We start from the raw sequence: 14,016 nt of genomic DNA on the forward strand, positions 1-14,016 counted from the left end.
CATGGTATGGAATGTCCCTTTGGCCAGTTTGGCTGTGCCCCCTCCCAGCTTCTTGTGCACCTCCAGCCTTCTCAGTCGGTAGAGCATGGGAAGCTGAAAAGTCCTTGACTTAGTGTAAGCACTACTTAGCAACAACTAAAACATCGGTGTGTTATCAACATTATTCTCATCCTAAATCCAAAACACAGCACTGTACCAGCTACTAGGAAGGAAATTAACTCTATCCCAACCGAAACCAGGACGCACACTCTGTTGCTGGAAAAAGGCAATCACTTGTAGGCAGACATCTGAAATAGGTCAGATTAATAATGCTCCTGTTTCTTTCCATATACTGCTAAAGGCGTGTAGCTGAGTGATTTGAGTGTGGCTGTCTACTGAGTAGACAGGTGAAGTTGGGTGAGATGTACCTCCCTCTTCATGCTTGTACATTTGTGTGAATGGGATATAGCTCCTGTCCTCTTTCTTTGTGTGTTTCTCTGTTCAACCTCCCTTTTTCCTATTTTGTCTCTTGTGAGGGCACGAAGCAGGAAGTTTACAGCCCTTTTGGGAAGATGATGCTTTTTTTTTTTTTTTTTACTTCCCTCCTATTGTCTTGCCCCACCTCTTGCTCCTATCTTAAGACCACATGACTTCGCGTCTCATGGAGAAGCCATGTGGATTGCAGCAGAACCGTGAAATACCATAGTGTCAGGAACATATAAGAACATATTGCTCCATTAATTAGTCTGTTTGTGGGTTCTCTAACCACAGCTGTTTCAGTGTGGAAGTTTGGTGCTGTGTATTGAAGATGTAAGTTGTGGCTGAGTGAAGCCTTACTTTGGAGAACTTGGATGTTTCTCAAAGGCAACTGTATTTTATATAACTGTTTTGAACTATTAAATAGTAAAGTAGTCTTTGAAGTTCTTGTTGTTGAGGCCAATAGAAATTAATGGTGCATCTTTCATCGATTCACTACATTTTTTTCCTGTTTGTTAATGCATTTTATTAGACGACACGTTAAGGAGCAATCTTACTCCACCTCTCTAAGTATTCAGGAAAGTCTTTGTCTTTGCAGATAAAACAAACTTGAGACTTAAACACTGAAGCTGTTGTCCCAGCCTGGTGAACCCAGTGAATTTTTAACTGTTTTTCTTTTCTCCTAAGCGGACGTTGGTAGAGAAGCAGAAGCTGCTGACCCAGCAACACGAAGATGCAAAAGAACTGAAGGAAAACCTGGATCGTCGAGAGCGCATTGTCTTTGACATTTTGGCGAACTACTTGAGTGAGGAGAACTTAGCGGACTATGAGCACTTTGTGAAAATGAAGTCGGCCCTTATCATCGAGCAGCGAGAGCTTGAGGACAAGATCAAGCTGGGGGAAGAGCAACTGAAGTGTCTGACCGATAGCCTCCAACCTGAACGGCTCAAATAAGAGGACTGAGTCCGACCAAGGATGTGAAAAATGGGAAAGAAGGAAGGGATGGGGAGTTTCCAAGTATACAAATGAGTATCTTGGCTTGTCTGTAGAGTGTCCCGTAGAGAAGCAAGTGCACAAGAGAAAAATAGCTCTCAACAGCAATAATGTTCTCCTTCATTTTTTTGGGATGATGTATTTAATTTTTTAGAACACATTTTTATTGCTGGACTCTACAGCTGTTTCTCATTGCTTAACTTACAGACAGCTCCACAGAAAAGGATAGACTCTTAATCTTTCTGCTCAGTAAGCTGAAAGTCTGTGGCAGTTGTGCATGCAAACAACGTTTTTTAGAATAGGTTGTATACTTTCTTTATGTTCAGATGCTGTACAGACTGCTGGGAAACCCAACAGCAATTTATGAATGCACACAAATTTAGAAGCTCTAAATTTAGTGGCTTTTTATTTTTTTTTAAAGACACATTAAATAGGGGAAGCGTGCATCTTATAGCTAATATATTCAGATTGCTGAAATGTAGTGTCACTCTGATCCTGTGGCATCAGACACTTTTTTGTAATACTGTATATAGGATGGCACTTTCCCCTTGCAGAAAATAACTTTACAATCAGTCTCAGTTAAACACTTCTTAAACCAGCTTGCAAATCACCTAATGGCTACCTTGCTGAAGATTTTTTTAAAAATTATTTTGCAAGACATAGTTGTACACCTTCTTACTGCAACGCAAGCGATTTTCTTTACCAAGTTTTACTTGCTATAAGAAACAGGCTGGAAGTACTGTGCTGATTTTGTTCAAAACATTTCTCATCTAAATTATTTAGAAAGCTCATTTCCTTTTTCTTATGCTATTTATGCATGTTTTTATTCTTCCTCCCCCAGAACCGCTACACTTTATGAAACTAAATGTAGGCTAAGGACACTGCTTCTATTTTTCTTCTGACTGCTCAACATTGTGATGGTTTTATATAGACAGTTAAGTTATACTGAAGTCGACCTACATAATGCTGTTCGTTCTTTCCTCTTTCTCAGACTACCAAATGCAATATAAACACTTCTGCCGTGTAAATACTGTGCATTACTCAGAGCAACTCTGCTTTGTAACTGTGAACATAAGGGATACTGCTTCTATTTTTCTTCTGACTGCTCAACATTGTGATGGTTTTATATAGACAGTTAAGTTATACTGAAGTCGACCTACATAATGCTGTTCGTTCTTTCCTCTTTCTCAGACTACCAAATGCAATATAAACACTTCTGCCGTGTAAATACTGTGCATTACTCAGAGCAACTCTGCTTTGTAACTGTGAACATAAGTGGGTTTTGTTTGTTTGTTTTTTCCATTGCACAATGATAAATGAGAGGATGCTAGTTCACAGTATCAGATTACTGGTTGTGTTCTAGTAATACTGCCATTGACTTATAACAGGTGATTTCCCCGTTGCTCTAAAAAGAGGTGCTAACTCATGTTTTAGCGCACTAATAGGTTATGCTGACTTGCTCAGATACTTACAGAGAAGTTCTGTAGTGTCTAAATGACAAGTTCTATGTTAAGATAAAGTTTTGCAGGCAAAGGAAAGTCTTGGATGACTTTGTGTATATGCCATTTACATTGTAGTACGGAAGACATTTATCTCCGTAGACAAACAGGTTTGCCCAGCAAGAAGCCATTTTTGAGGCAGATGTGAATGCCAGGCTGTAGCTAAGCAGGTTGAAAATACAAGTAGTTAGGTGTTGAAAAGAGAGAGAAAATCATTCTTCCCACTATTCCTGCAGTGGCAGCATTCACAAAAGGTTTTCTGTCCTCCTTACCTGAATCCTCTTTTTTGCGGGGAGAGAACCGGAGAGGTGCTGATCAGCGAATTCCTTGCGAGTTGGGGAACTGGGGAGGAAAAAATCTTCCGGAACCAGTTTCTTTACAGACAGATGCAAACGTTAAAAGGACTGTTGCCCCCCTTATAGTGCACTACTTCGTATACCTGGACCAAATCTTTAATGAAATTATGTTGATGTGTATCTGCTGAGGTCAAATGGAGCTACCATTTCACAAAACCTACAGCTGACCTTAGTTTCTTCCTCCTAGTTCAGAAATGTAGTCTCTGGCATCTCACAGTTATATGCTGCTATGTTCCTAGGACAAGTGATCCCTTCGTCCTTAAACTTATCCCTTAACCGTAACAAACCCAAAACTAAACAATTCCCAAATAAATTATGCTTGTCTTTTAGCTTGGAGAAAAGTGTGCATTGTTTTATCTGTGGCATTTTAAAAATTTTACATATTGTGGTTACTCTGAAATGTGTATGTGAAATGTGAATAATAATATAATTACAATGTGTTTGTATACAGTACTTTGATTTAGATCCTTCTGATAAAAGGTAGCAATATTGTGAATGCTATATATATTATCCTTTTCACAGAACAGTTGCGTAGACACCATTCTCTCCTTTCCTTTTTTTAAAGCTGTGTTGAAATCTCTCACCCTTGGAACCTGAAGATGGCTGCCTCCCAATGTTATATGTAAATCTGTAAATAGCTATACTGTTGCTTTTTGAAAAAATCTGGTGCTAATGTTTTGCCTTTGGCATCCTGGGGATGGCTGTTTCTTCACCTTACGTTGTTCTCAAATCTAGATCTCTTTGTATAGTGAACGATTTCCACTATATTTCTCCAACTGTTTGGATCCTGCAGCCCAGAGTGAAAATGTACAGTTTTCCTGCCTGACACTTAACACTTACCCTACTGACAAATGGTATTGCTTGACTTTGAGAAAATAAACTGTATATTTCAATGTAGAGTTAGTTTTTGTGTGCAGCTTTAACAGTCAAGACCTACAGTTTTGCGGCGCGGTGTTAGCCATCTCGTGGTGCCCATAGCTTTTAAAGGCCAGGCCAGTTATCTGATGCTCTGAAGTAGCTTGCCGTCTTTTCACGGATTATTTAACGTGTTGACCTAATTGATCAGTCTCAAGTTCCCAGTGTAAGTAAGTACCAGAAATGTGTTCATGTCTATTCAGTATTTTAAGTGTGTGAGTATCAGAGGGCAGAAAGGAAGACGTGTTATGAGGTGGATAAAATAAATCGGTCTCTCACGACTTACAAAGTATATACCGGGGAAGGAGTTAAGATTTTTCCACTTGGGCAGTGACAGTGTTTTGGCTTCATCCCGTGTTTAGAATGATACTTCATATGGAAATATCTGAAGTCAGTGGTTCTCAAGATTTTTTGCAAGAACAGATCACTGTGAATTCTCCATCTCTAACAGACTTCCACAGAAACTGTTTAACTTCAGTTTAATGGGGGTTCTCAGATTAACTGCGGAATCTTCGGCCTTATTGGGAAACACTGTCAAGTGTGCACAAATGTGTTATAGAGGTGACCACAGATAATGTTTTATGGCTTGATAAATCATCCTGGAAATTAATTGTCTGTGAAGGTCTTTATTGTAGAAACTATCTGGGAAAAGGAAGTTAGGGAAGGAAAAATACTTGGGTATTTGTAGGGTTTTTCTAAACTTCTAATGATGCTTTTCACCCCCTTCTCTCCCTCAGCATGTATGTGGACCCTCCTCTTTTTGTGCCTGCTTTCCTGGGCACTTGGTATAATCCAGCATGGCAGCTATAGGGGAGTAACAGTCTAGTTTAGGGTACTGCTTGAATTGGAAGAAAATTGCTTTTCTTTAAACTGAAATTAGGCTCTTTATTTTCTGTTTTGGGGTATTGGAGACCCTCAGATTTCAAAGGAGTCACCGTTTCACCGTGTTCTGTCCTAATCAAGCTCTGCTGATTAATTCTGGTGTACTTAATTGTCTTAGTTTTTACAGCTGAAGTAGTCTGTTGGCAATCCAGTAGCTAGCAAGGCGTTACGATGGGTGCGCGGTAGAATAGTAACTCCTATTTTAATGGTGTCCAGTCATTTATTGTAGAAGTTCATAGGTTTGTCCTAATTAGGGGCTTCTCAGTTGTGGGATTTTTTTAGAGTATAAAGTGTTTTTTCTACATACTTGGGCGGAACCTGCCCACAGAGTAGATGTTACAAAAATTAATAATTACATCTTAAAAGTGCTGGACTGTATATTGTCAATTGTCAGCAGTGGTAAATTGGACATCACATTCACTTACCGCAGTTCCAGTCTGTAACTTAACTAATTATAATGAGCCACAAATTGTACGATGGTTTACCCACGTGGTTTAGCAGTTCACCTCTGAAATCCTGGCTTTCATTCTCCCTGCCTACCGTTTTGATAATGTTTCTATGAATAAAGTTGTTCCATTTCGAAACAGGTTAACTTAATTGTAATTTAATACACCTCAGGAGAAAATCTGAACTGAAGTAAATTCAGTCTGGTTCAAATAGCAGAAGGTAATTTCTCTCCCAGACTACAACAGCACACCTGCAAGCAGAGCAGGTATAATCTTTTCAAGACGGGCCATGCTTAGGACCTTTTTCTCAGTTGTAGCCGTGTGGGCAGGTACCTTATACGGCTGTTGTTTATCTCAGGCTAAGGGTTTTACTTCAGTCAAAGCAGCTGAGCCTTTTCTGAGAACAAGGCTAGGAAAATCCCTTTTTTTTTTTTTTTTTCTTTTCCTTCCTCTCTTTCCCACGCTGCTGTGATTTTTTTTTTTTTTTTTTTTTTTTTTTTTTTCCCTCCTTTTTCCTCCTATGTTAAAAATTCTCGCAACGGCTTCATTTTTAGGTGCTTTGATATCTCTGCCTCGGAGGCAGTCTCCTAAATTTGGCAGGGGGAGATGGCACTGTGACTAGGCTGTGCCTTCCGCTACTGCCAAACATGTCAGTATTAGTGGAGTCTATTGCTACGAATCTAATTCTCATTCCCTCTAATTCTTCTGGATGCAACAAACTGCTAACTAGTAAGGTTAACAAGAAACTTACCCGCTAACTGTCATTACCTGTTGCCTGCTGCTGCTTTCGAAAAGCTTGCCTGGTGCTGGCTGCTGCCGTGGGTGGGATACCGAGAATATCTGGACTACTAATGCGGTGGTTTCTGGCATCTCTTCCGGGATGAAGCAGGGCGAGGAATTCTGTGCATCTCCTGCTCGCTAGGTGTGAGTTGTTAACCTAAAATACAATAGCACCACTAGAGAACAACCAGATTCCCACCACATAGCCGCTTTTATTGAAATATTTTTATTTGCTATTCGTGATTGCCTGTCTTAACACAGGAGAGATTTTAATTAAAGCAAAGAGATTTGTGACAGCGGAGCTGAAGACGTACAAGGTGTTGAAAGATGCAGAGAATAATCATACTTACTTTCAGTAACATAAATCTCCAGCAAAATGGTTTCTAAATGAAGCCTGCATGCTACAAGTCACAGGTGAGAACACTTAAGAATTTGAGATCTGTGTTCATACATTTTAATGGAGTTAGTGAAAGAAAGGCTTTTCTTAAGCACATACTAAGTTGCACCTATGTTAACCAGACTTTACTGATTCTGAGCAACTTCCGTAAGAGGAGCCAATATTCGCTCTGAAAAAGCTGTGGTCTGACATGCATTACCAGGAGTCGTTAGTTCGCTGCTGTTCCTTGCGACAGCACCGTTTGCTAGCCGCCTCCTCATGGAGAGCATATTCTGTAAACCGGGTCATGGATGTACAGTTACAAGAATTTTACCAAAACGTTATTTTGGTAGCGCTGTAAAGCCCAAAAGCCTGAGAGGCATTAACGAAATCCTCCTGATGAAGATTGTTTCAAGCATTTAGTTTCTACATCTGTTTCACTTCCCAGCTGTCTTCACAAAGTGTTCGTTACTGGTACATTAGGCTTGTGTCTTTTCTAAAGCCTCGGAGAAATATAAATACAATGAGCAATTGCAGACTAAATAATAAGCAATGGAAGATAAGATTATTCATCTTGTTATCTAAATAGAAAAGCATGAGTCTTGTGAGTACCATTCGTAGCCACTCCCAAGAGTTACAGATTCAGCAGTTTTCTCACGCAAGTGTACGGTTCCTCCAAAGATAAAAAGGGAAATCAAGCTGCGATGATCGATGTGGCCAACATTGACCTGAAAGGGGTGGAGCAGGTCAAGTTCTTTTTATTAATAATGGGGTGATACAGAGCTCAAGGAAGTGAAAACTAAGAAAACCTGGAAGGATCAGTGCCCTGAAGGAAGAAAAAATAAACAAGCCGTAAAGTGCATCAGGGCTGTGAATTTCCTGCTTTTCTCTTTCTCCATACGTGATACAGCAAAACCATTCCGTCTCCATATGCTAGGGCAGGCATTTTTCATTACCGTGGTGTAAAAAAAAACCTTAAAGCATCTTTGAAATTTAAACTTACGGGAAACAACTCGGAATTTCAGATTCTCAGTTCTCACCGTGTTAGGAGGAGGCCATCGTGCTGTTAAACGCACTCAGTAACGCCCCTTTCTTGGCTCGGGAGACACTGGCACGGCTCTCTGGCGCTAACGAGCACTCAGCACTGAAGAAGTCATCCTTCTGCTCTAGTCATCCTAAATTCTCTGAACAGCCCAGCTAGCTAGGTGTGCCGAGATGCTTAAGTCACCTGGGGTGTGAGATGAGGGTGTTATCCATCTTGTACGGCACACCACACATTTACCAAGTGACCAACCTGGCTTGTTCTCCGGGGTTTTGCTTCCACAATCGCCACCTCTTAAGAGCTTGCTTTACCAATCAAAAGGTTGAGGGCAGAGCAATATCTAATTCCTGCTTAAGCTGGACCATCACACGCTGCCAGGAAAGCACGATTTAGAAAGCCAGAAGCAAAGCAGGCCTAAATATTCAGCCCAGGCATTTGGGTATCAATAGGGAGTGGAGGATCTTGGGTTTACTTACATAGTTCATGGTTGGCAATCAGTGAATTAAAAACCAGAATTAGTCCAGGGAGAAGGGCGACCAGAATCTGTCCCGCTGCCCTACCTACCCTCCAGATGCAGGATATAACATCTGGCTCTGAATCCAAGCTTAACGTGCTGGCTAACTGCAGCATTAAGGTAAGTGCCAAAGGCTGTTGAGGATACAGCTACAGGTACACCTTTCTCCTGTTTTTTTCTAGTCTGAGATGCCTGGGTGCAGACACTGATACTAATATCGGTGTTGAAGTCTAACTCTTCCTCTTCAGTGTGTATGGACTGCTAGATCTGGATTACCATTTAGGTACATAGCTGGGGACCTAAATTAGGAGCTTAATTGTCCTTGATTCCCTCTATAGGCAAGCTGAGATAAGGTTACCAAAAGAGCTTGGTTCAACCCAGATACCTCTCCCTTCCCCACCTCCTTCTCTTTCTCAAGGAAGACAAAGCTCCTAATTTAGGCATTGAAATCAAAAGTGGGATTAGTCCATGCCTTAGGTGCCTAACTCAGCATTAAATTCTAAAAGCCCAGGTATTGCGGAACGCAGCATTAATTGCAGGTCCGTTTGTCTAATGCCTGCACGTACTCAATCCCTTTGATGTGTATACAGACTGTATGTCTCTGGGGTTTGAGATCTACGGATTCTTACAATGCTCGGTTCAGTCACTCTGTTCTCCAAATACTCTCTGTGTGTTTGTATACATTTATAGTTTGAGAAGTAAATAAAATAGCTTTTCCTCCTATTTTTACGGCAATGGGGAAAAAAAGAACCAGGTGAGTAAACTCTGTTGTCACATTGGTTTTGCAAAGGTGGAGTTATTTAGAGTAGCATTTTTTTGCGATGGGCAGTTCCACCACACAAATAAGAGAGAAGATTACAAAAGAGGCACAGTGATAATGGTTACCACTTACCACATACGGCAAACAATGAAGAGGAAAGCTGTATAGAGCAAGATTGGTAGTCTGGGTGTGTTCAAACAAATTGCCATTTCATACAGTGACATGCAAAGCAATTAATCAAGGAGCAAGCGATGGAGATCACATGGATGGGGTGATGGAATATAGACCAAAAAGCAGTGACTCTCAAAAACTGCATGGGGTCACAGTGAACGAACAGCTCAGATGAACTCTATGCTCTAGGAAAAAGGCTGAAACAGTGTCTCAGAAGAGAAGGGGAGCATGGGGAAAGTAGTATCTTGCTATGCAATATTACTGAAAACTTTCTAAACTTTCTAAAAATATTGTGTCTAATTCTACTATCCATATCCAACGCAAAGGTGTTGAAAAACTGGAACACATGAGAAAAGACTCATCTAAATTATTAGAGAGCAGCAAGACTATCAAAACTGAGATTTAAAGATTTCTGTGCATGCACTACCCAGCATCACATACAAAATGAGACTCATTTAGCAGAGAAAGGAGAAAGTCCTGTCAAGAACCAGCAAGCGCAAGACAGACACATGAAAATAAAAATTAGGTGCAAATGTTCAAGGGTGTCAGGAGTACAGTACCGGTGTCATGAACAGGGGGGAAAGCGTGCAGTGTGAAGGTTGGGCGTTAAGTCTCTGGAAGCCAGGAAACTCGGAATGAAAATTTTATGGTCACCATAAATCCACCTTTTGTGTTTGAAGTTCTTACATTACATGGTCACATACGAAGGTGTGACTACTTTGGTAAATATTTATATTGCCAACGGTTTTATAACTGGGGTCTTAAAAGAGCAGAGGTAATTATAACGTGGCTTTTGTAGACTGACAGGTCAGGAAAATAGGTGGGAGTTTGCAAGCCCTCAGCTTGCAAATGGGGCTTGAGTGCTCCAGGCGGCACGTCTCAGTCAGATGATCTTTCTTCTTCCATTACAGACCCTCCCCACGCCTGCACCTACAGGAATTGTCACAAACTCTTCTCCATATACTAGTTCGGTTAGTTACTAAGCTTGCTTTTGTTTTTCCTCCTGTTTTCTGAGAGAACATGTTGTATACGGGCGAGTCTCCTACCAGTGCTCCTGTACTGACAAACTTAGCTGTCCGTAAATACATTTCCCTGGGCCAACATAAAGCTGATCTCACTTCATCATCTCCTTCCAGGTGCTTGCCCCCCCTTTTTGAAACTGTCCCCCGTGTGTGCTGGAGCACACGTCGTTGGAGGATCGATAGCTTTGCATCTCCTTTGCCTTTGTAAGCTGGCTACATAGTGCTTTCAGGGAAAGCAGGGGCAGTTTGACACCTCTTTCCCCCAGCGCCCAGGTAAATGATAGACTAGCACAAGGATAAAAAGTAGAGCTGTCTTATCTTTGGGGCAAAGTTGCTGCAATAAAATGCTTTCAAAAAGCAGCTGCCCTTCATGTATTTAAGGAATATGCCCTCTCTGGAGCTCTTTACGGAACTGCATCATTCTGCTCCCCAGCAGCACCCTGCTTTTGATGATAAGATCGTTCATAAGAAATCTATTTTGCTTTCTGCAGAATCCTATTTTATTTGTGTTCTGTCTCGCCAGAACGTTTGTATCTGTTTCCTACTGCATCAGTCTTAATGGCGTATTGATCAGTTGAAAGATCACAGTCATTGTTCAGCTATGACGATAACCAGGAAGGGGGGTAAAGGCACAGAAACCCTGTGATCCTGAAGACCTTCTCGTAGCTGAAGCTATGAGATCATTAGCTGATCTCATAGCTGATCAGCTAATCTCTGATTAGCTGATCATTAGCCATGAACAGCTAATGAGCAACCAGTGATTCACGTTTCTCCTAAAGCAGTACTTTAAGTGCCCTGTAATTTGTGCAGCAAGTTGCTTTGTAAAGCTTTAAAACCCCCATGATAAAGGCTAAAGGTTTCTATTGATCTCTTACTTTCTTTCCCTTTAATGGAAATTTATAGGAATTTGATTTTCTTGTGACTTCTAATGGCTGGTAAGAACAAGCTGCTAAGGCAGCTCCAATGACGTGAAAAAAGCCTGGCGTTGTAACACCGCGGCGCTCCCGCGGTGCAGAAACGCTGCCAAGGCGGAGCAAAACCCGAGTGTGACATGTTGATAACATCCTCCCATCAGGTGGTCTTTTCCACTAGCTCTTAAATGTCAACAAGTCTGAGGAAAATGTCTTTGTTAAGCTTTGAGTGACCTACTTTGGGGTGTCTGGGAATAACCAGAAGACTACAAGAGTGCATCTAATTTTAGCTGCCCTTCATTTTGTGCATGTGAGCTTTTGTGTTCTGCATCTCCAGGAAAAACCATCGATTTCTTGCTGAGCCAAAGACAAATTTTGTTGGTTTTAAATCAGCCCCATGTTGAGTCACGATCACAGTGAAATCCTCTCTCATGGAATTATTGAGTCTGTAATTGTCATCTCACTTTTGCTTCAAAAACTAATACTGAGCCCATTCCAAAGGATCTACGGTTGCTGGTCTCTGAAGAAAATGTCTAAACAACCCATGCTGGAGATAATCTGGGCAGCTGCGTTCTCTTTGTTTCCATTTCCCCCTTGTTTTTAATTGACCGATAGTAAAAGGGTAGACTTCTTCATAGGAAGTTTCTCCAAGTCTAGCTCAGTAATAAGGGCAATCTGGCAAAAGTTAAGAACAAAAAAAAAAGAGTTGTTAGTGTGTCAGCAGGGAGTCTGAGGACACTACTGGTGGCGTTGATGGTGGACTAAAGACCTCTGACATAGTTTGGATAGAGAAGCACTAAACAAGTATTTGACCGTTGATAGGGATATTAGTGCTGTGCAAGATTGTTTGGAAGGCAGCAAGTCCAGATATGGGTGAAGTACAGGCTTCCCAGCTTCCAATGCCTAAATTGGACATTGAACACCGTCTCTCTTGGTAGGAGGGGCAACATATACTGTCCCTCATAATGTCAGAGTCCACTGGAGTGTGAGATTAAAACGTGTTTAAATCTCACCCTCACTGGACAGAAAAAGATATAAACCGAACTAACACAGAGGATGGTAGGGACTGAGCATTTTGGACACTTATTTGGGACTTCACATAACAGAAGAGAAATCAAAGCCAGCAAAATGCAATGACATAATGGCAGTTGCACAACAAAACTATTACCAGGTTCTCTGGAGCCAGAGAACCTCCCAGCTGATGGGATCAACCATAAAAGCAAGCAGCACCCGCTGGCAGCTGTGAATGGGGTGAACGTAGTTTGGGATTGTGCTGAGCAGCTGATAATGTGTAGTGTTTCCCTGTGTAGTCCGTTGAGGTTGGCAGCGGGTGCCTCTCTTTAGAGGCAAGCCTTGGGTAGTCCGACCGCTGCAGGCTCCCAGGCTTGGCAGGACAAAGAGAGTGACAACCACTCTAAAAGCCAAAGTCAAGCTGTTCAACAACTGAGCCCTTTGCCATGCTATGACAAGAGCACCCCTGCCCCAGGGCTGTGTTTAGCAACACCCTGCTGCGGCCCGTCCATCCCACCACCGCCGGCCACCTCCATCTGCAGAGGAACAGGGAGCCTACCAAGTGGGTAGGCTCCCAACCCCCTCGCCTGGAAGCTTTCTTCCCCCTTCCTAAGGCATGCACGATGAAGGGCAAGGGGTTTTAACCCTTTCAAAAGCCCATCTTGCTTTTGGATGTTTATTATTGCAATAGCTGTAGAGTTTATCTATGCGGGTGTCCAGTGGGCTGTTTATGGGATTAGCCTCAACAGTGGGGCAACGATTGCGACGAGGTCATCGTGCGCGCTCTCTGAAAACGCATCCTCATCTTTTAAGTGTCCTGCTTTTCAATGTCATTTAACGTACCGTTGATAATGTATTTGTGATCCACGTTTGAAGAGGCACAGGCAAAATGGGCAGAGAGTCTACCGCGGCTGGGCTATGAAGCACTTCGTCATGTGAGTTGTGTCGTTTGGTAGAGTTGTTTGTCTCATCTCTGAATTTCCCAGGTTTCAAAGAACAACTTAGTTTGGCCATAAAGGTGTACAGTTAGGAAAGGTGTTTATGTAAATATTTTTCTCAGACTCAAGCTGTGGTTTTAGAGGCCCACACTTGGGTTCAGTGTTGGATTTGGAGGGGTGTTGGTCTGATGATCTGCTGAGGACAAGCGGTACAAAGAATGAGGATGCAACAGCTCTAATGCCCAGTTCACCGATCACAGATGGGCAAGCTGCATGCAGGGAGGCTGCTGTGCTTCCTGGGAGAAGTAACCTTTGTCTCGAAACAAAAAGCGAGAAAGTACTTGGACCTGAGCCTCCGAGCTGTTTACGGGGCTCTGTCTCATGCCTATTTGGTACCGCTCATTGGGCAATGTATCTTGTGCAGCGTCTTGATTTCAGGCTGGTTTTTTCAACGTGGCAAATGAAAGGAAAAATAACTTGAAACAAATATTTCCTGTTCTGTGGTATTTAACAATGAAATTGTAAACCACAGAAGGGACTGGGCTTGATCTAAAGGTCTTTGAAGTCAGCAGAACTATTCCCATTGATTTCAATGCGCTTTGGGTCAAGGCCACAGGAGGAAGAAAGCAAATGTTTTCTGCCCGAAAAAGTATTAACCATTGGCATTCAAAGAACAATAAAGTCTGATGCGTAAAATGTGTTCCTTTAAATAAGGCAGTCAGAAACTTACTTAATTTCCATCTGCTTCCTAATAATTTGTCACTAATACACTGAAAAGAAACACATTTATAGAAGTCACAATCATATACTGAGTAGAAAAAACACTTAATACTGTCGTTTGCTTCCTATCTTGCTTCCATTCCATTTTGTGTGTATTGTATTTCTCACTAATGTAATGGTGCTTATGCTGCTGGTTATGTTATCATAGACTAAGCACTGTAGAT

General features: G+C 41.7%; 1 protein-coding gene across 1 annotated transcript in view; it reads left to right on the forward strand.

Annotated features, from left to right (window-relative positions):
- SHROOM2 (shroom family member 2) overlaps positions 1–1,951 on the forward strand; it is an 82,719-nt gene extending 80,768 nt beyond the window's left edge. Inside the window, exon 10 of the mRNA XM_019474260.1 lies at positions 1,144–1,951. Within this exon, the coding sequence (XP_019329805.1) occupies positions 1,144–1,410 (267 nt within the window). The 3' untranslated portion in view covers positions 1,411–1,951. The remainder of the gene's footprint in view (positions 1–1,143) is intronic.
- Positions 1,952–14,016: the final 12,065 nt, after the last annotated feature.

This window comes from Aptenodytes forsteri, unplaced genomic scaffold, assembly GCF_000699145.1.
Source record: "Aptenodytes forsteri isolate BGI_AS27 unplaced genomic scaffold, ASM69914v1 Scaffold200, whole genome shotgun sequence".
Taxonomy (NCBI): Eukaryota; Metazoa; Chordata; class Aves; order Sphenisciformes; family Spheniscidae; genus Aptenodytes; species Aptenodytes forsteri.